This window comes from Muscardinus avellanarius, assembly GCF_963383645.1.
Source record: "Muscardinus avellanarius genome assembly, chromosome: 7".
Lineage (NCBI taxonomy): Eukaryota > Metazoa > Chordata > Mammalia > Rodentia > Gliridae > Muscardinus > Muscardinus avellanarius.
In genome coordinates this window covers 116773602-116793822 of record NC_137793.1, presented here as the reverse complement: position 1 = coordinate 116793822, position 20221 = coordinate 116773602, and the positions used below count along the sequence as shown (strand labels likewise).

Sequence of the window (20221 nt, the reverse complement as noted above, 5' to 3'; positions counted from 1 at the left end):
TTCCTGGAAACCCTTCTGCCTCCGGGCTACACTCCCAGACCTATTTTATACTTTTTATTTGGAAACAGGGTCTCTTAAGCCAGCGCGGCTGGCTTCGAACCTGTGCCATCCTCCTGTCTCCGTGTCGCAAGCGCGGGGATGACAAGGCTGCGCCACCATGCCCGGCCAGAGTCTATTTTTAAGCTAAACATACATGTCAAAGTTTCTAAGGTAATTACTAAAAGAGAGGGAAGTAAGCTTACTGCTTCAAGCAAGAACAGACTTTCCATTCAACCAGGACTCTAACCTCTGAGCCCGGCTGGCCACCAGAAGAGGATTAATAGTCCCCAAGACACTATCATTTCTTATGCTAACAAAGGTTTTTAATTGCCTTCTCTTAATTATGGTGCTGCAGAATTTCTCAAATCTCTTGAGAACCTGAAATGTCCTCCCACAAACAGCTCCCTTCCTCCTTCCCCGCGTAAAATTTCTGTCGGGCAAGTGCTTGTTACTTTCTGGAAAATGAGCCGAGTACCAGCACGCGGTCCAACCACCTCTCCTGCGCCATCTCCCCCGAATGTAAGCAGTGGCACCGACAGAACATACCCAGGCCGCGGCTTCTTAAAACCTGCAGAAACGTATATTACAGCCAGGTGCAGTGGCACACGCCTGTCATCCCAGCTACTCGGGAGGCTAAGAAGAGAGAATTGCAAATTAGAGGCCGGCCTCAGCAACTCTGAGACCCTGCCTCAAAAGCTGTCAGTGCCCGTGTTTCCTATAACCCCACAGTCTTGCTCTCACAGTGCTCAGGACATTCTGAGGAGGGGCACGCGGCATGATTATTTGTCCTGCTGAGGTTCCTGAATGTTAGATCTTTGTGTGTGCGTGCGTGCATGTGTGTGTGTGTGTGGGGAACACTGGGGATGGAACCCAGGGACCTTCTACATTCGAGCTATACCCCAGCCCCATTTTTATTTTGTTGTTTTGAAACAGGGTCTGAGTTGCAGAGGGCCTCACTAAGTAGCTGAGGCTGTCCGCAAACCACGATCCTCCTGTCCCAGCCTCCCAAATGCTGGGATTACAAACGTGCGCCGTCACGCCCAGCTGAAAGTTAGAGCTTAGCGAACCATAGTTGTGTTAAGTATACATTTTTGATAACAAAGGTAGATGAAAGTCCTTTATTTAGTTTAAAACATTACAACCAAAGTCACTCTGTATGTCTGACACTGGAAAAAACCCACAAGCAACAGTGATCAAACTTCCCCTGGATGTCACAGACGAGGCCCGGGGACGTCGGCAGGTGCTGCTCGTGAAGTAGACGTCTGCCCATGGGTTCCACTGTTTCTTTATTCTCTTGTTCTTTATTTCCACAAGGACATTTCTCATGGGGTAGTGTCAACACCTTTGCTTGAAAAGTGGCTTTGCTTAAAGTCAAGGCAAGAGAGATGTTATTTGTGCCTTTTTCAGCCTGTTTAGAAGAAACAGGCTGACCACGTGTACCTCCCGTCCAGCCGCCCCGCTGAAAACCCCAACAGAACTCGGAGCTAAATTGCTCCGACTCTCCTCTCTCTAGATCTGCCCCTCTTCATTCTACCTAAAACCTCCAGATGTTTCATCCTGAGCAGCTCCTGTCCCTCAGCCCTGGAATGCTGAGTCCAGACAGATCTGTGGTTTGGCTCAGAAATTCTCTCAGGAAGAACTCCAAAAGGGAAGCAGAGTTTTACCAAAGCCTTTGCCCCTCGCGGTGCGGCACTGCAAAGGGAAGCCTCACTCCGAGACCCTCCTCCTGCGACAGCCTTGAGGACGGCTCGTGGTGGGAAACGCAGCGGTCTCTGTTTACGGCGTCAATGGCCATGAGACGCAATACATGAGGGAGCGCTAGTTCAGGAGTCCTCGCCACTCTGCTGACTATGAAGAGAACGAGCCCATTCCAGTCCCCCGGAACTGTCGAAACTGCCAAGACCCGAGACAGTCACAAGACCCAGCCCTAATTCTAAAGCCATTCCATGCAGGCAAATCACGTGGTTTTTCCAACCTGTTTCCTGTTCTGTAGGAGGGAAGCATTGGCCCCACCTCTAGCTCAGGGCTGCAGTCTGCAAAGAGAACACAGGACAGTGACAAGGAGGCCATCGGCGCGGCTTCCCTGCTCCAGCCAGGTTGCCGCTCAAGGCAGCTCTTGAAGCCCTGCCCGCTCGGAAGCCCCTTCCGGCCAGCCTCACCAAGAAGCAAGCAGCGACCAGGTGAGCAGGAGGTAGGGACATGCAGGAAAACACTAGGCACCTCTTCCTTCTAGGACTTTGAGTGACTGGCTTTTTAAAATTTAAATGTCTACATGTTATAAACCAAGTTCAAACTCCCGTAAAATCAACAGCAGTGTGCTCAAATTGGACTTTGGACGGAGATGCCACGTAGGTTTTATTATTCTTGCCCCCTGTGCTTTGCATCTCAAGGGGGACGTGCCGTTGACTAGCAAGGCTGATAACCTGCTAGTTATGCTTTAAAAATATTTCCCCGTCGCCATTTCCCCCATGGCTCCCGCCTTTCAATTCCTGATCCGAGCTCTGCTCAGAATGGCATCAAGGGAATTAGAAAATTACCTGTAACTCTTGTTGTCTGATCGGAGACTGTCACAACAGATCAGTATTCTGGGGTGGAAACGCCTGGCACGGCCTCAGCTGCAGGCAGGGCAAGTTCAGGCTTCGCCCCCTCAGCTCCCCACTGAGCCCTGTCCAGCCTCTCTGGGACCCGGCTACCACCCCAAGGGAGTGGGAGGGACCACACAGGACATCTGGAAAATCCCACAGCCCAAGGGAGCATCAGATCCAGCTGTGTGGGGTGCCCCAGAGGTCTTGATCCAAGGCAATGCTTTCCAATGCACCTGTTCAAAGGACTCTCCTGAAACACAGGTTCAAAGTACCATATTGGCTCCACACTCCCCCAGCCAATCTCCAGCCTCTCGACTGCTTTTGTTAAAAAGCAGTCGAATCATTCTTAAGGCCAGGCAGTTTAGGCAACACTGATCCAGCAGGAAAGAACCACCGTTTGGGAGTCTAAAGAGCTAATCGCTTTGCGGCTTCACTTTCAGCAACAACAATTTCTCCATCTATTAAAAAAAAGAGGGTGGGGTGAATGGCAACCCAACCTGCTTCTCCAGACTCTCTCAAGGGCTGCCAAGATCCACCTGGCTTACGCTGATGGAGTTCTGCAGACAAGCAGGAATACACACAGATAGGCCTTGCTTTCGGTGGCAGCCCCTTCCCGTGCTGGCCCGCCAAGGGCGGAGGGGGAGAATAGGCCGGGAGCCTCACCGCCTCCCGAGGCCTGCCTGCCTCGCTGCAGGACCAAGTCAGTGGAGGTGGGCCGGGCTCCGGTCAGCATGTCCAGGTGGAGAGCGGACGGGCAGGATGGGCGTGGCAACTGTCCCCGCGTCCTCGTGTCTCTGCGTGGTCTAGAGACCCAGTTCATCCAGCAGGGACGCCTGCTGCCACCTGCATCCACACTCCCCACGGGCCCTGACTCACGGGGACTCACAGCCTCACCCTCCCCACCCGGATTCACCCCTTTCCAGTTCAGACTCTTGAAGACTCGCTCTTCAGACTACTGGGGATATCTTCAAATGGGATGGAAGGACGCACACATACAATGCTTGAATATCGAAATGCCCCATTTAAATGAAGAGAGCAGCTAAATCTCTGGGTGTGATGTAACGTGTCCACAGCACTATTTCCTACTGTGTCCTCAGTCTCCTGACCTTTCTTGGGCGTGCTTTATTTCCCCTATTAAATTGCAGGCTTCCCGTGGACAGAGACCATGTCTTACACAAGACACAGACCCCAGTAAAACCTAGGGAGGAAGCTCCCTTGTCCACGCCCTTCCCAAACAGGCTGTACTTCTGGGGAGATGAAGCACAGGGAGCATAGGGAAAAGTCGGGGCACTTAGGGGCCAGCGTGGCCCTGTCTATTCGGCAGACTCTCCTGCCCACACACCCAGAAGCACTGCGGCTTCTCTCTCCCGGAGGCCTGGTTCTGGCTGCCTTGTGCGGCCCTCCAGAGAACCTGGATCCGCCCGGCTATTTCAACAGCCTGCTCCCTTCCTTGTTCTTCTTACCGTCTGTCGACTGTGGTGTTGCTGGAATTGGAGTCGCATGGTTCCAATTTTAATAGTTTCTTTCTTAACTGCTCCCTGCAACCATCACCAAAAATCACACATGCCCCCGGCTTAGAAAAAGCAATATATTTGGTCTGTGCAGCTGGTGTTCTGGGGCTCTTTGGTGGCGAGAAGCCTGACATGACGCTCAGGAGGAAGTGGTAATAGTGATGGCAGCTCCCTGGCGTTCCCCAAAGCTGTCTGAGCAAGATGGAATCCAAGGCTGGTGAGTAAGAAACGAGGTCTTTAGCACAGTTTCCATCTAGGGGGCCTAGAGAGGCAGAGCAGACCAAGGCCTTCTGAGGCCAGCGCGTCCAAGACTCAGCACCAGGCTTATGGCTTGTGTCTCCAGCCCTTGCAAGCGCCAGCGCTGGCAGAACTGTCCTCCTGGTTCCCTGGGACGGGCCAAAGCGACTCTGAAGTCCGCTGGGTGGCCCGTCCTCCTCCAAGTAGTGACACCGGCCCCTCCCTCTGACCTGCACCCAGCCGCTTCTTTGGATTGGTGCACAGGTAGAACTTCTTCTGAAATGCCATGAAGGACCCTAGATTCTGGTGGAGTGGGACTTGAGGTCGGGACAGGTGGCTATGGAGAAGACCAAGGAGATGCTGGCCAACTTTCAGAGGCTGCCCACAGGGCCACAGCTAGAGCAGGCACCGCTGGATTAGGCGATAACAAGGTCAGCACCATCTTCCCCGGGGGATCTGGCCTGCCACCCATCCTGCCAAGCAGTGCAGGGTGAGAGCTATAACAGAGTCTGTCCAAGAGAGCGAGGCTGCGGGTCACCAATAATGGACGGGGCCAGGAGTCAGGACGAGAAGAGACATGAACACGTAGGGTGTACCAACTTCTCGCGCCTTGGGTGTGTGGCGGCGAGGATCGGGCTGAGCGAGGCAGTTCTGTTGGTCTTGGCTGGTCCTTTCTGTGTCCGCAGTTGGCTGGGGTTGTCGCACAGGATTGGGGTGAGAGACCCTTTCCTCTTGGCAGGCAGCAGGGTAGTCCAGGCTCATTCACCTGGGGGTGACGGCAAAGTTACCAGGAGCAGCCAGGGGACAAAGCCCACACAGGTCTCTGCTTGTCATGTTTGCTCCCAGACCATGGCCCAGTCATCTCACACGGTCAGATTCAAGGGTGGAAGAAAAGACTGCACCTCTGAGGGGAAGGGAAGAGGTTGTGGCCATTTTTGCAATCCATACAAATTTCAAAATCCAGAGGATTCTAGCTTTGGGATTTAAACAAAGCCTATCATCTGGACCTAGGTAGGAAAAGGAAGTGCTCCTTCCCAAGAAAGCAACGCACCTCATTTCCCAAAAGCATCTACAGTGGCAGCCGGACAGGCAGAGACGCAGGCTTGCCCTGGGGTCCTGTGAACAAAGTTCAAACCCGGAAAAGACTGAGTGGCGCTGGGGGGACGGGGCCCACTTTCAAAATACAGCGTGACCCTATGTTTTTTCCTCTTAAATTATCTTTTTTTCTAAATGCTTTCCTGATTTCCCCTCTGCTTCTCCCTCTTCTCTTTCACGTGCACATTTTATCAAAGACACCTGATGATGACTTAGCAGGGTGCAGGGCGGCGGGGCTCCGCGTGGGCACCAGCCTGCGGGGAGGTCCAGAAGTAGAGAGGAAGAGGGGAGCCCTTGAGGTGCAGGACCGAGATGTCGGTGTGTATGGCAGAAAGGGAAAGCAGCCTTAGCTCCTCAGAATGGAAAAAGAAATAACACTGAGCCAGCTTTTCAAAGCCCTGTGGACTGCCCTGCCACAGCCACTCCGGAATTGTGACTGAGGATGGCAAACTGAAGCCGCTTCTGGGATTGTCCGGGAGGCCGGTCACTTAGTCCACCAAAGGCCTTCTGATTTAATGACACCTGTCACTAGGGCCTGGAAGGGTTGGGGATAAAAGGTAGATTTTGCCTTGAAGTTGTTTTCTTTTGTCTGTAGAAGGCCTTCTTCTCAGAGTAATAATAAATTCTTCTGTCTCTAAGCATAGCAGGAGGTATAGAAAAACATATTGTAGCCATAGCGATTTCTGGACAGAGCAGTCCACAGCTAGCTCTGGCGGGAATGGAAATGGAAGTCCTGGTTCCACTAAGGAAGGAAGTTGCAGGATACACTCTGTACGTGGGATGTTCTCAACATGTCGTTGTTTTCTGAATGAGGTTCTCAAACTAGTTGGCCGGGCGCTGAGGTTTGGAATCAGCCTCCCTTAAAGGAAAGGCTTCCTCCTATCCTGTGCCGCAGCAGAGGTCAGCAAACCTTCCAAGGTGGTGGCCACAGAGCGCCCTGGCCTGCTGGATCTTGGATTTGTGTCTTGTTCCTGTAGTCTGCGTCGGATTTCTGGTCCTCCAGAGAGTGGTCTTGACAACATCAGACCACAAGAGACATCCTGGTTGGAAAGTCACTCTGGGAAAAGCAGAAAGAGACCAACGTCAAACTTAAGATACTTCAGGAAAGCGGCCGCGGAACGGATTGGGCAGCGGCCACAGCCGTCAGCAGCTGGCAATCCTGGCTCTCGGGGCACTCGCTGGACTCGCAGCCCTGTGCCCAGCCTCCAGCGGAGCCCAAGGCAGCATACCCCAGCCAGAACTCAGCTCCACGGCCACAGAGCGATTTCCCACCCCTAAGACATCTGGACCCTCACAGCGCCACAGCACCGGGCGAGGCTGGTGCAGCGCAGACTGGAAAGCCCCTGGAAGTCTCCTCCCTACTCATGGCACGGGGGCATTGCATTTTCTTGTTTATAAAACAAAAGACACTTGATTGTTTTGGAGGGATTAATAATCATGTCAGACCTTTTTTTCTTTTTATATTCCTTCTCCCCATACTACACACTAGAGAAAACCCCCATTTTGGATCATGAAAGACGAAACGTTAGGAGGGCAGAGAAACTGAGGGGGACAGAGGCACAGGAAGTTGTCTCTAAGACATGGGGTCCGAGGCAGCTCGGCACCCGCTGTGGACACCTGTGACTGCCCCCCCCCCCCAGTGTCTTGTGTTCTGAGGCTGGGGGAAAGAGCAGGCTGTTCTGGCATTCAGAGAGAGAGCTGAGTGGCCGTGGTGGCGCATGCTTGTAATCCCGGCATTCGGGAAGCAGAGATTGGAGGATCGAGTTCCCGGACAGCTTCAGCTACTTAGCGAGGCCTTTGGCAACTCAGTGAGACCTTGCTTCAAAAAAATTTTTAAAAAGACTAAAAAATAAGACTGGAGGTATAGCTCGGAGGTAGAATGCCCCTGGATTCCATCCCCAGTGCTGCAAAATAAACAAAGAAAGAAAGAAAGAAACAAACAAAGAAATAAATAAATAGAGAGAAAGCTGTGGAGTGTGTGTCTGGCCACCCGTGGAAGGCACGATGGCCCTGGCTGGGCACAGGCTCTCCCTCACACCTGCAAGGCCTCTGGACTCAGCTCAGACTCCACAACACGTCAGAGAGAGGCCAGCGCCCTTCGTGAGCTGCAGTGCTCCCAACCTTCTCTGGCTCCTAAGCTTCCCTGCCTCCTAAGCTCTGGACGTGGCCTCTCTTGGGAACTCGATGCTAGATGCAAGCCCTCGCCCGGATCAGGCAGGAGGTCGCGAGAGGTGCACCCACGCGCCTGTACGGACACTCCACACACTGGCCACGGACGCCAACGCAAAGGCCTGCATCGTGACGGCACTCGAGTCCCAATGCTGATGCGTGTGTGTGCACACGGGCACGGGCGGCGCCTCTAGGCTTTACTCCAACTCTGTTTTTATTTTGAAACAGGTTGCTCTAAAGTTCATCTGGCCTAGAACCTGTGATCTTCCCTTCTCAGCCTCCCAAATACTGGGATTACAGGTGGGCACCGCCACGTCAGCTGCCAAGCGCTCCTTAAAGCCGATCGGCTGCCCCACGCCCTCTGCAAATCACCTGACTTCTGCCCTCTTTAACCCTCCAGGGCCCTGGCGTCCAGCCTTCACCTGGGCCTGGATACTGAGGCTGGGGGGAACCGCAGCCTCCTGCGTGGGACAAATTCCCAAAGCAGAGGTAGGAAGGGCACCCGACCTGGTCCTCTGCCTGCATCCGGGGCACCGCCTCAAACGCAGGACAGCAACCGAAGGTGAGGACGCAGAGCCGTGGGACCATCTTCTTTAGGTTCTGGGGGTGGCGCCCAGGGGCTGCCTGCCTCCGGGCTGCACCCCGCCCCCCTTATCAAGCAGGGTCTCTCTCCCAGGTCCCCCCACCCGCTCACCGCCTTCTTGGCCGGCTCCTTTTTCCTCCTCTTCTCCGAGCTGCTGTGGTAGGGCAGGTCGCGGCTGCGGTAGGACGGGCCCCGGCTCAGCTCGCGCTCGCTGTAGGGCGGCAGCACGTCCTCGGGCTCGTCGTCGTCATCGTCGTCCCGCGGGGACAGCGCCTCGTAGGTGGCCGTGGGCGACCAGGCGTAGTAGGAGGCGCCCCGCCGCGCCGGGGTCTCCAGGCTGCCGCCCTCGGGGCGCGCGTGGTCGCGCTTGGGCGCGGTGCCCGGCGTGCGGCTCACCAGGCGCGGCAGGTCCTCGGGCCGCCGGCGGGGGCTGTGCGCCGGGGGCCGCCCGCGGGGCCCGTCCTGCAGGAAGCCGCCCGCCAGCGCCGCCAGCTCGTCCATGGACACGGCGGGCACGCCGGCCGCGAAGTTCTTGCGCGACAGCTTCTCGGACTTGGAGCGCTGCTGGCTGCGGGCGGAGGAGGCGCGGTCAGCGGCTGCAGGCGGCCTCCCTCCCGGCCTCGCGGGGAGGCCCGGCCAGGCTGGACCAGCCAGCGAGCGCCAGCCAGGGCCGCCCGGTCTGCAGCCGGGAGCTCCCGGCTACAGACAGTCCCCGCCGAGTGCCACGCGAGGGGCCTTCTGAGCGCTGTGTTGTGGCCTGGCCTGGTGCAGGCCCCCTCCGCTGCCCTCCAGGCCACGTGGCAGGCAACGCACACAGCCCTGCCCTGGGCCTCTGTGAGATGGGCTGACACTCAGGCCTGTCTCCCTCGGGGCCCAGCGCCAGGCTACCTGAGGCTGCAGGCTGGCGGGACCGTGGCTGGCCCTCCAGGTAAAGGACCGTAAGCAGTGAAGGTGCCACTCGGAGGCAGCGGCCACAGGAACTGGGTAAAATGGCCGCCGCCGCCCAACCCCAGCTCCTGGGTCTTATCCCCGAGTAAGCTCTTGGCATCTGGAGTTTTCCCCAGCGGACAGTGGGGCAGGCGTAGCACCGCCTTTTAGGGCCAGGATGAAATGCGGCAGGGTGGAGTGCTGGCCTTACATGACAGACAGTTGCGAATGGTGGACACGATGTATGGCTGCTTTTAGGCCCTAGGATAAAATACATGGAAAGGGCCAGGCGTGGTGCTGCACACTTGAAATCCCAGTACTTGGGAGGCCGAGACAGGAGGGTCACAGGTTCAAAGCCAGCCTTGACAGTTTAGCAAGGCCCTCTGCAACTTAGTGAGACCCTGTTTCCAAATAAGAAATAAAATCGAGCTGGGGGTTTAACTCAGAAGGAGAATACCTGGGGTTCAGTCCCCAGTGTCTGTCTGTCTCTCGCGCACACACACTACATAGATGCGTGGATGGATGGAGAGGGCAGAGATACGTTAGGGCCCACCCACCAGGGCCTAGAGCACGCATGTCCAAAGGCCTTGAATGGCTGCTTCAGAACCCGGGGTCACAGCTTCCTGGCTTGATGCGTGTGCAGAGGGCCGGCTCTCGCCCCCCCCCCCCGCCCCCATCACCTGTGCCTGAAGCGCTCTTGGTCCTCATTGTTGTACTCCAAGGCTGGGGGCCCGCGGCTGGCCCCGCCGCCGCCTCCCATGACACCTGACCAGTAGTCGGGGTTGCTCTCCAGGTCCCCGGACACAGGGAACTGCTTGCTCCGCATCTGATGGTAGGACTGGCGGAAGTTGCTGTCCTCCTCGTGCAAGGAGCTGAGTTCCGAGATGGTGTTGTTATCTGTGGGGACAAAACCAGGCATGACGGGCTTTCTGCATGGGACAGGGAGGCACCTCTGTTAGACCAGCGGCTCCAGAAACCCTGGGCGAGGACCGCGGCCCTGCGTGGGGTGGGCAGTGGACCTGCCCCGGTGGTATTTGTGTTCTTAGCAGGACCGGCTCCAGCTGGGAGCCTGCTTGCTTACAGAAGGAGGCTTCCTACGTGCTCTGTTCTTGGAATGGGAGAACAATTGTTTTTGCTCCACCTAAGGCAGGCTTCCCAGAACTCAAGCTCTCTGCAGCTGGCCGCCTCATACATCATCATCCTCGTTCAAAGGTTTTTCTTTGTCCTTACGATGAGCTGTGATAATCCCAGCCATGTGGGACAAAAGGGGCAAGGGGGGGGGGCATAGATCACAGGATCTTCCCAAGATGGAGTGTGCCGACCCAGGGCCACCCTACACTAGAGGAGCCCCGCCGCCCTCCTCCAACCGTGCCCTTCTCCACAAAGCAGGAGTGCGGGGTAAGAGTGCACACCTGCCTGGTGTCCACACACCTCACCTCGCGTTGACCCCACGCCAAGCCAGCAACCTGGAATGTCCCTCCAAGCCAGGGCGGCCTCTCCCCTCCCCATGGGACTCCTGTGCGGCCAGGGCGGCCGGCCCGCTCTTTGGAGGTGTGAGGAGAGAAAGGAGGTGAGCTGCCTGTGTGGACTGCCGGCCTCCATTCTGCTCTGTCCCAGCCTCAAAATGCAAGGAGGCATCTCGTCACGGCTGCCTCGTTTCCTAAGCAGCTTTTTGCAAAGCACTTGTGAAAAAGGACCAGAATTACAGTCTGGAAATTAAGGAGGAAAAAAAACCCCAACCACCTATTTATTTATAGAACTTTGAAATGTATTGAATTTCATTTTGCTTTAAAAATAGTGAACTTATTTATAATGTAACTGTATCCATTTGTTTTCTAAAATCTTTTCATTAGAACTTCAAAAATATTATTAAAAACAACATTTGTTAGAGCTAATGCCTGGCTAGGGGGCAAGCAGTAAGCCAAGCTAAGATCTAGGAGGCACAAATAGGTGTCTCAGGTTGCTCTCTGGTTTTGAGGGTCCTGCCCCTGCCCACCCAGGCAGCGCCTAGGTCTGTTCACCGGGGACACAGTCTACCATGAGTGCCATTCAGTTCAGTCATGTGATCAGTAGGTTAGAACTACAATCTGTGGTGCCCACGCCTGTGATCCTAGTATCTGAGAGACTGAGACAGGAGGATCACAGGTTCGTGGCCAGCCGCAGCAACTTAGTGAGGCCCGCCACAACTCAGACCCTGTTTCAAAATAAAGAAGAGGACTGGGGGTATAGGTCAAAGGTAAAAAGCCACTGGATTCAGTCCCCAGTAAAACACACACACACACACACACACACACACACACACACACACACAATTTAACTAAAAAAATTTTTCTCTCTCTCAAGCAGAATGGATTAGTTTATGCCTATTTTAAAGGAAAAAAAAACTCAGATACTATATTGATTAATATAATCTAAGTCAGACATGGTGACACATGCCGGTGATCAAAGTACTTGGGAGGTTGAGACAGGAGGATCTCAGGTTTGAGGCCAGCCTCCACAGCTTAGTGAGGATTTCAGAGATTTAGTAAGATCTTGTTTCAAAACAAAAAACAAAATAGGGCTGGAGATGTAGCTCAGAAGTAGAATGCACCAGATCTCAATCCTCAATAGCATAAAAATAAGCAAATAATCTATAACGTTTCCTCTCTCATGATTCCAGTGAGTTCTGATTCCCTAGGAACCATACAGAAAAGAACTTTAAAATGCACCAAAGGAGACCACTGTAAAATCCCACGGGTGGCTCAGAGTATCCCCAGGCTCTGGGGAAAACTTGACGTTTTGCATTTCTCCAGCTAGTAAAGACTGCCCCGTTTTAACCGCCAGTGACACACTGTCCAGGATGTATGTTACACTAAAATGTTTGCCGAGTTGAACGCGAACATCGGCATCCCCCACTTCACACATCCAAGGATGTGGCTCCGGGGTGTGGATGGGCAAACTTTCTCCAGAGAGCTAGGGAGTCGCCCAAGCTTTGGGAGCAAAGACGTCCTAAGTATTCAACTCGACCTTCCAGGATGAACTCAGTCGTAGGTGAGGTGCACGTGGATTCACACGGCCGTGTTTCAATAAAATTTCATTTTCAAAAACAGAAATTGGAACATTGTTGGCCCAGGAGGTGGCATTTGCTGGTCTCTGCTCTAGGAATTTCCAGACTAAAAACATTCCAAGAAACCGGGCACGGTGATACACGCTTGTGATCCCAGCATTTGGGAGGCTGAGACAGGAGGATCCCGGTTCAGACATCCTCAGCTACTTAGGCGCTTTGCAACTCAGTGAGACCCTGTTTCAAAATAAATAATAAAAAATAGGGCTGAGGTGTAGCTCGGAGGTACAATGTCCCTGATTTCCATCTTCAGTACCAGAAAATATATTCCAAGAGCAGCTCGAAACTTATTAAGGGCAAGGTGAGCAGGGCTTATACAGCTTAGTGAATTTAGAAGCATCAAACTCCCAACCCATGACTCCCTGCGCAACCTGAAACCCAGAGATCATTTTAGAATGAGACTTGCAAGAATATCCTGTTCCAACTGGACACGGTGGCCCACACCTCGATCCCAGCACCTGGGAGGCTGAGACAGGAGGATAGCTCAGGTTCAAAGCCAGCCTCAGCAGCAACTTAGCAAGGCTCTCAGCAACTTAGTGAGACCCTGTTTCCAAATAAAAAATAAAATAGAGCTGGGAGTGTAGCTAGGAGGTAGAATGTCCCTGGGTTCCATCCTCAGCAATACCAACACACACACACACACACACACACACACACACATCCCGCCACCCTCTCTTTCCATGACCTGCCCTGGGGTTTACTTTGCTCTTTAGGAAAAAGAGCAGCAGCCCAGAGCAGGGTAGGCTGCACCCCTCTCCTTCCCGCGCAGGCGCTGCCATGCTAACCTGTGGGCCAGGCGCGCTGGGCTCCAGGCCTGGTGCTGGCCCAGAGGACTCACTGCCTGTATTCCCTCTCTGCCTCACTGTCTGTGGGTCCCCCACCTGAGTCCATCTGTTCACTCTGAGGCTCCACAGGGAGAAGGCCGTGGTCTCAACAGAAACTCCAGCCATGGACTCCCCTCCCCCGCCCAGTTTGCTCAAACACTTCTGTAAAGATGGCGGGGCTGGCTCTCAGCAGAGCTGGCTTCCGCTCCTGGTTCCGGCTTCCATGTCCTCCTCTGCATGGCAGAGGTTGACCTGGGTCGTCTCCAGAGTCCCTTCGACTCTGAGATTCCACTGTCTTATGGCCAGCGGCCCCTGTGACCGTGTCAGTCCACAAAGGCAGACAGGAGCTTCCCTGAGACCTGGGACTGTCTCAAACTGCAGCTAACTTTGCCTCTGAGCTGTGAGATTCGCAGATTGCTTGCCAGGCTTCCCCTTGATCCCTGACTCTGTCCCCTTCCAGGGCTCCATGACAACCCGTCACAACTGCTTGTCAGGAGGGTGACATCTGCATGCCTGACATTCCAATCTGGAGTGGTCTTTTTATAGTCGGTGGTGGGAGGCCCCAGCGATGGCTTCAAGGCAGACAGGATGGATTTAGAATTGCAAACGGGGTGGAATATGTTGTCCTTAATCTGAATAAAGCTCTTCTAGTCTGGGACTGTTTTCCCAACAATTCCATCAAGCCTCTGGTTGCTTCCAAGAAGAGGAGGGTTCAAAGAAAGTGCACAGTGACCCCACTGCCCGCCCGCCCGCAGCACCCGCTGACAGCCTATCCTCGGCCCCATGACAGACCATAATCTGGAATCTGCCCTAACAATCCTGTGGCGGCCGCTGTGCCGCACCTGCTGTGCCGCACCTACAGACTTGGTCATTAAGAAGTCCTTTGAAGGAGGAGCAGCCTGTGCTCGCGGCCACCCCTGGGGCTGGCCTCTCAGGAAGGGTGGCCCCTTCTTGCCAGATTTGTTTGTTATTCATTATTTATTTATTTACTTATTTATTTTTGCGGGTCTGGGGATGGAACCCAGGGGCGTTTGACCTCCGAGCTACACCCCCTGCCCTATTTTTTATTCTTTATTTTGAAACCGGGTCTCACTGAGTTGCAGAGGGCCTCACTAAGTAGCTGAGGCTGTCCACGAACCGCGGTCCTCCAGGTCTCAGCCTCCCGAATGCTGGGATTACAAGTGCGTGCCACTACGCCCAGCTTGTCATTCTTTAGTTTAAAACAGGGTCTCACTGAGTTGCACGGGGCTTCACTAAGTAGTAGCTGAGGCTGTCCTCTAACTGCAGTCCTCCTGTCTCAGCCTCCGGAATGCTGGGATTACAAGTGTGCGCCACCACGCCCGGCTCTTTTGCTAGACTCTTCAGCCTTCATGGAGGCCCCACGGCGGCAGGTGGACACTGGGCCATTCAGCGCTGGGGCCTCTCATATTGGAAAAGGCAGATGCTGGAGTTTCCCATCTGAAGGCATGATTGCAAATAGGTTTTAAAGGGGCCTTAGGGGGAAAATGTTTTATTTATTTTGGTGCTTTGGATTGATCCCAGGGGACATTCTACCTCCAGTGTATACCCCAAGCTCTCTTTTGTTTGTTTTTATTTTGAAACAGGGTCTCATTAAGTTGCTGAGGCTGGCCTCAAACTTATGATCCTATCTCTGCCTCCCAAGTATAGGGATAATAGGCATGCACCATGCCTGGCTGAAAAAGTGTGGTTGTTTGTTTGTTTGTTGCGATACTGGTGATAAAACCCCGGGGCATTCTACCTCCAAGCTATATCCTTTATATTGAAACAGGGTCTCACTGAGTTACAGAGGGCCTCACTAAGTAGCTGAGGCTGGCCGCAAACCGCAATCCTCCTGGCTCAGCCTCCCAAATGCCGAGTGGGATTACAAGCAGCGTGTGCCATCACGCCTTGCTGGGAAAGTGTTCTTATAAAACAGTTCTAACCCTAGAGTTGAAAAGCCACAGCAATCGATACTGACGGCCCCATGAGGGGTCCATGACTGCTGCTGTCTCCACACCAGAGCCCCCTGCTCCCTTCTGTGCGTGAAGCTCCCAGCGCCTGGCAAGCTCAGGGCTGCTGGCTGTGCGGAGCCCCAAGTCCTCTAGGCCACAGCACCCTGCAGGACACACAGATCACACAGAACTAGTAGGTGCTCACATCGGCTGCGCATCCTTCTGGCCGGATCAAACTGCGCCAGCTCCTTCTCCACATAGTACAGCACCTTCATGGAGTCCCGCTCTTTGTCGGCTTGGATCCGGTACCCTTTGCGGACTGTGGAGGAAGCAGGAGAGGGCGAGCTGAGAAGGGAGACCACCAGGAGGAGGAGGCTGCCTTCATTTCACCAAGTAGAGCACATGGCCCCTGATGAGAGCAGCTCCGCAGTCATCCAGGACTAAACCTGTCCCTACACCTGCAAGACCACGTCTCAGAGCTCCTCTGCCAGAGGTGCCCCGGAACAGCAGACCCACGGTCAGCAACAAAATCCCTTTGTGGGAATTCAGTCAGGTGTTACCCTGAGCGTCTTGATTTTTTGACATCCTACAGCACCGCTGAACGCTCACCTCTCGGCCTTCGAGTTGAGGGAGCAGGGCACACACATTAAAAACCACTTTCTAGACTGAGGACGCTGGCGTCTGAGGCTCACACCTCCGCTTGGTGGGAGGAGCGCAGATGTCCACACATCAGGGACCTCCGTAAAGGTGGCCTGACAGCCTCTAGTCGCCAGGGAGACGGCACAAAATACCTTAAACTGGGTGGTGCCTGAGCACTAATATTAGATTCTGGATTATACACGTAGAGGCACAGAACGAGGCAAACACATGGGTTTCTAAGCACGGCTCCATGTTATCCCTCCAGCCTTTCCTTTTAGGAAAAGGAATACCAAATTTTAGACACGACTAATTAAACCTGCTGCTATGTGGTGACAAGCAGGTGCTATCTTCAGGGCTTAATAAAAAACCAAAGCGTCTCCTTCACGGGCCTTGTCAAGGTCAAAGGCTGTCTAAGCCCCCGGCATTTAAGCATCCGTCTAGCTCAGTATCATCCCGGGGTGACCAGACATCAGCAGCCCCAAAGCACAGAGAAGGTAAAGGGGAAAAAATGAAAGAGAGGAAGGAACGGTGGAATGGGGCAGACGCGGGAGCTGGGCAACACCGGAGGGGAGGCACCGGGATGTGCCAGACACCGTGGTAAATGTTGCACACGTGCTCACTCCGCACACCGCTCCAGGAAATACTATTAGCAGCTGATTTGTTGTTGAGAAAGCTTGAGCTCAGGGGGATGTGCTGTCTTCTCCAGGAGTCACTGGGCAGCACCAGGGCTGGAGGGTGAGCCCTCATTGACTGGTAACTACACGGACATCCTGCCCCTCCAGAGTCTAGGAGGAGAGTGTTAAAAAAAAAAAGGTAGATGAAGAAGACACAGCCCCAAGTGGGAGATGGCTGTGGTGTGTGGTGTGGTCCTCGCTTCCTGTCAGGAGAACTGTGCAGAGGGCTAGAAGGGACTGCCCCAACCCGGGACCCCCTGCTCCCAAAGAGGGGAGATGCCATAGGAGAACTCACACAGCTACTGGTGCCTCCGGAGAAATCCCTGGCACACAGTCTCCGGGGAGGTGACCCTCATTGTGGGCAAAGCCCACCCCAACCCCACCGCCATGAGCTATCTAGTTGCTGGCAGCACTGAAGGCAGAGAGCCGCCCACACACCCATTTGCAGGTGCACTGACTTTCTACGCAGGAGACCCGGGCAGTGCACATCCGCCTCAGATTGAGAAATTGCTTGGAAAAGAAAAATTAATGGGTCTCAGCACATGTTTTTTAGTGGCACCTTTTCCCAGAGGTTAGGTCCCTAATCCTTATGCAGAAGCAATTATTAGGAGAAATAATTTTATCAAGCTACACATTCTCCTGTCTCTGCAGAGGCGTTTCCAGAGAGGTACAGACAGTTCAATTAAAATGCAATTATCCCACGAAATGCTATGTCTGCACCCAGGCAGTTATGGCTGACGGGCAGGGTGCAGGGCTGGGAACAGGGCTAGGCGTCTTGTGGGCATGCTGCTGGTGCTGATTGACGGGTCCCAAATAAATGACGGCCCATCAGGACTCGGTTCTCATGTAAGGAACACTCCACACGCTTTGAGTAAGCTTTTAAATAAGAGAGGACCATAGAGCAAATCAGTGGGGCACTTGGGAGTTCTTTGTCATTATTACAGGCCGCTCACACACCTTGTCCAAAGGACGTCCCTCGATGCTCTAGCTAGGGCAGTTTTATCTCTTTCTGTTGGAATCTTTTTCCTAATCTACGGATCAGTCAGCTCAAACTGTTGTTAAGGGTCTTCGTATATTCTAGTTTGTTTTGAGTCATTTAATGAACTGTCTAATCTTCTCCAGTATTCCTTCCTCTTGAAGGAAAAGAAGCCTTAGCGGTCAGCATCTCCACGTGCCTGGGACTGTGCTTACCTATGTGAGCCCTTCCTCAATACTCGCTGAAGTGCTGCCAGCCTGGGAGCGGGACGGGCGGATACGTTCTTTAGAAGGAGTATTTCAGCAGAATGTCTATCTACAGAGGAACAGCTTCCTGAAGACAAGTACTAGGTGTCTGTCCCTCCACATCTCTAGCACCTAGCATGGAGCCTGGCACATTATAGATGCTCAAAACCACGTGCATTCAAGTGAATGAATGAAAGCAGGGATGGATGGATGGATGGATGGATGGATGGATGGATGGATGGATGGATGGGTGTATGGATGGATGGGTGGATGGATGGAGAGAAACTGGGAACAGAAATTACATGTCATGGATTACAAAGTGATATGGCAGATGAGGCCGTGTGAGTGGCATCTTGGAGCATTTTGAGCAGGAAGGGCAAGGCCTGCGTGGTAGTCCGAGGAAGCAGCAGGGCTCGGGTTAGTTTGTGGTCAGTGTGAATTTTCTGAGAACACTGGGATGGTTCTGGCCTTAGGGAAAGGGCCTGCTCTCCCTGTGGCAGTGGCTTCGTCTAGGTATTCTTCCTAAGTGCAGCACTTCTGAGTGAAGACTCAGTAAAACTGAGATAAAGATCATGGTGGGGAAGGGGTGGCTGGGTCCACGCAGCAGCTGTCCCTTGGCGAAGAGATACGGCAGCTACCCTGAGCAACAGCTGGAGCTCCTCAGTTAAACGCAACTTGGACTGGAGCTGAGATTGTTTCTGTGTCATTGTAAAAATAAAAATTACACTCCTTGTTGTGACACAGATTTGACTGTGTATCGGGTCTTTGCAAGTCCCAGTAGCTACAGCCTCAAACGAACAGTTATGTCTTTTCCCACTGCCATTATAAAGATGCTTCACTGATCGATACTTCCGATTTTGACTTCTCAGCCACGGCAGCCCACGACTCCAGAAGCTCTTCTTTGGGGGAGGGTACTCGGAATGGAACCCGGGGCATTGTAACACTGAGCTATACCCTCGTCCCTATTTTCTTCTCTTTTAATTTGGAAGCTGGGTCTCACTCTTGCTCTACATTTACATTGCTGAGGGTGGCCATGAACCTGCGATCCTTCTGTCTCGGGGCCTCCCAAGTACTGGGATTACAAGCGTGGGCCACCATGTCCGGCCTCAGGAACTCTTATTTCCTCCTATTTGTCAGAAAAAACAGAGGCAAAGTATTGATCTTTAGACTTCAGAGCCAGAATCCATTTGGTCTCAGCAACAAAATCTAGGCAAAGGAAACTCCCTTTAAAAGGTGTGGGCTGCCACTGCTGCTTTTGTTTTCACGGTAAGCTCTAAGTTTGCTGTGCCCAACACTAACTTATTCTCTCATCCTGGTAGAATCTGGCTCTGTGTGGCATACGCTCGAGAGCACACCAGTCCCCAGGAAGCCTCTCTCGAGCCCTCCTCTCCAGAGGTTTTCCTTCCCAGCCCTGCACCTCGTCAAGACCACAGTCCTGACATCACTGCCCTGTATCTCTTATTCCGTTCACCTCTGGTCACAAGCCCGAGCCATCACTCCTCTAGACTGTAAACTCCTCGAGGGCAGGGAAATGAATGGGCGTCCATCAAGTGTGTCTTGATTTGAAGGTACCTGGAATAGCACTGGATTGATTTTTATCTGGGATCTGTCAGAAGGTCAGAGACTCTGATGTGCAGCACTATCTGAACAAGAAACGCTGCAGGCTACTGGCCAAAGCCAGCTCATCTGGAAGGAGGCTCCTCTCCTGGGATGTGTTGCACAGGCCCTGGAGGACTTGCTGAATCTTCAGGTTGGCTCTGGCCGAGTCCCTTGGCAGTGCTGTCTTCACACCTCAGCTGATCTAATTTCTAATCGACCAGCCTCACCAGCGCCTGCTCTACGGGGAGGAGCAGCGGGAGTATTTACTCCCTTTGGTGTCGAACTATGATTTCAAAAACTCTTATCGTTAAAGGATTTGAAATGATACTTTTGACCCAATTATGGCTTAACTATTTTTTGGCTAATTTCCCCTTTAAAGGCAAAACTCCAACTTAGAAGACTTGCAAAGGAAGTCTCTGAGGTAGGCCTCCATGGATATAGCCTCGGTCTCCCTGCCCTACCTAACAAACAAGAGAGGCTGAGCGCAGCCGCCACATCCGCCCCCGACGACAGCAGCTCAACTGTGGGCGAAGTGATTCTTGAAATGTGCAGATTCTCTGTATACGTACAGTAGGCCTGGATTATATATAGACATATCCTTATTAACTTTGAAAATGACATTTCAACACCGTACGTGTCTCCTCAATTCTCCTGCGCGTGAGATGAGTGGAGGCCAGGCGGGCTGGCTAGAGCGAGCAGGGTAGGTGCGGAAGGGCCGGGCGGGGATGGCCACTGCGTTCATCAAGGGAAGAGGGCACAGGGGTGGGGACCAGGCGGCTGCAGCAGGGATGGGGCAAAGTGGGCCAACACGGGGTCATCCCGAGGGGCAAGCAGGACACGGTGACCTTCACCGTGAGGGAGGGATAAGGATGAAGTCCCCACTCTGGCCTGGCCCCTAGGAGGGCACGGAGCCATGCACTGAGATGGGACCGCAGGATCTGGTCTCAAGTGGAGACGCAGCGGATTTCAGAGAGGCAGGGTTCAAAGTCTGAAGGACATCTGGGTGGAGAGGCCCAGAGGTGTGGAATCTAGGGGACCGAGGAGAGGACAGACTTAGCACAGA

The 20221-nt window shown here is 53.6% G+C and overlaps 1 protein-coding gene across 1 annotated transcript in view; it reads right to left on the bottom strand.

Annotated features, from left to right (window-relative positions):
* Nucleotides 1-6488: 6488 nt before the first annotated feature.
* Nucleotides 6489-20221, bottom strand: part of ILDR2 (immunoglobulin like domain containing receptor 2) — a gene marked incomplete at both ends in the record, with an annotated part of 58801 nt that continues 45068 nt past the window's right edge. The window contains 4 exons of the mRNA XM_080698799.1: nucleotides 6489-6524; nucleotides 8331-8787; nucleotides 9827-10043; nucleotides 15231-15344. Of these exons, the coding sequence (XP_080554925.1) occupies nucleotides 6489-6524; nucleotides 8331-8787; nucleotides 9827-10043; nucleotides 15231-15344 (824 nt within the window). The remainder of the gene's footprint in view (nucleotides 6525-8330; nucleotides 8788-9826; nucleotides 10044-15230; nucleotides 15345-20221) is intronic.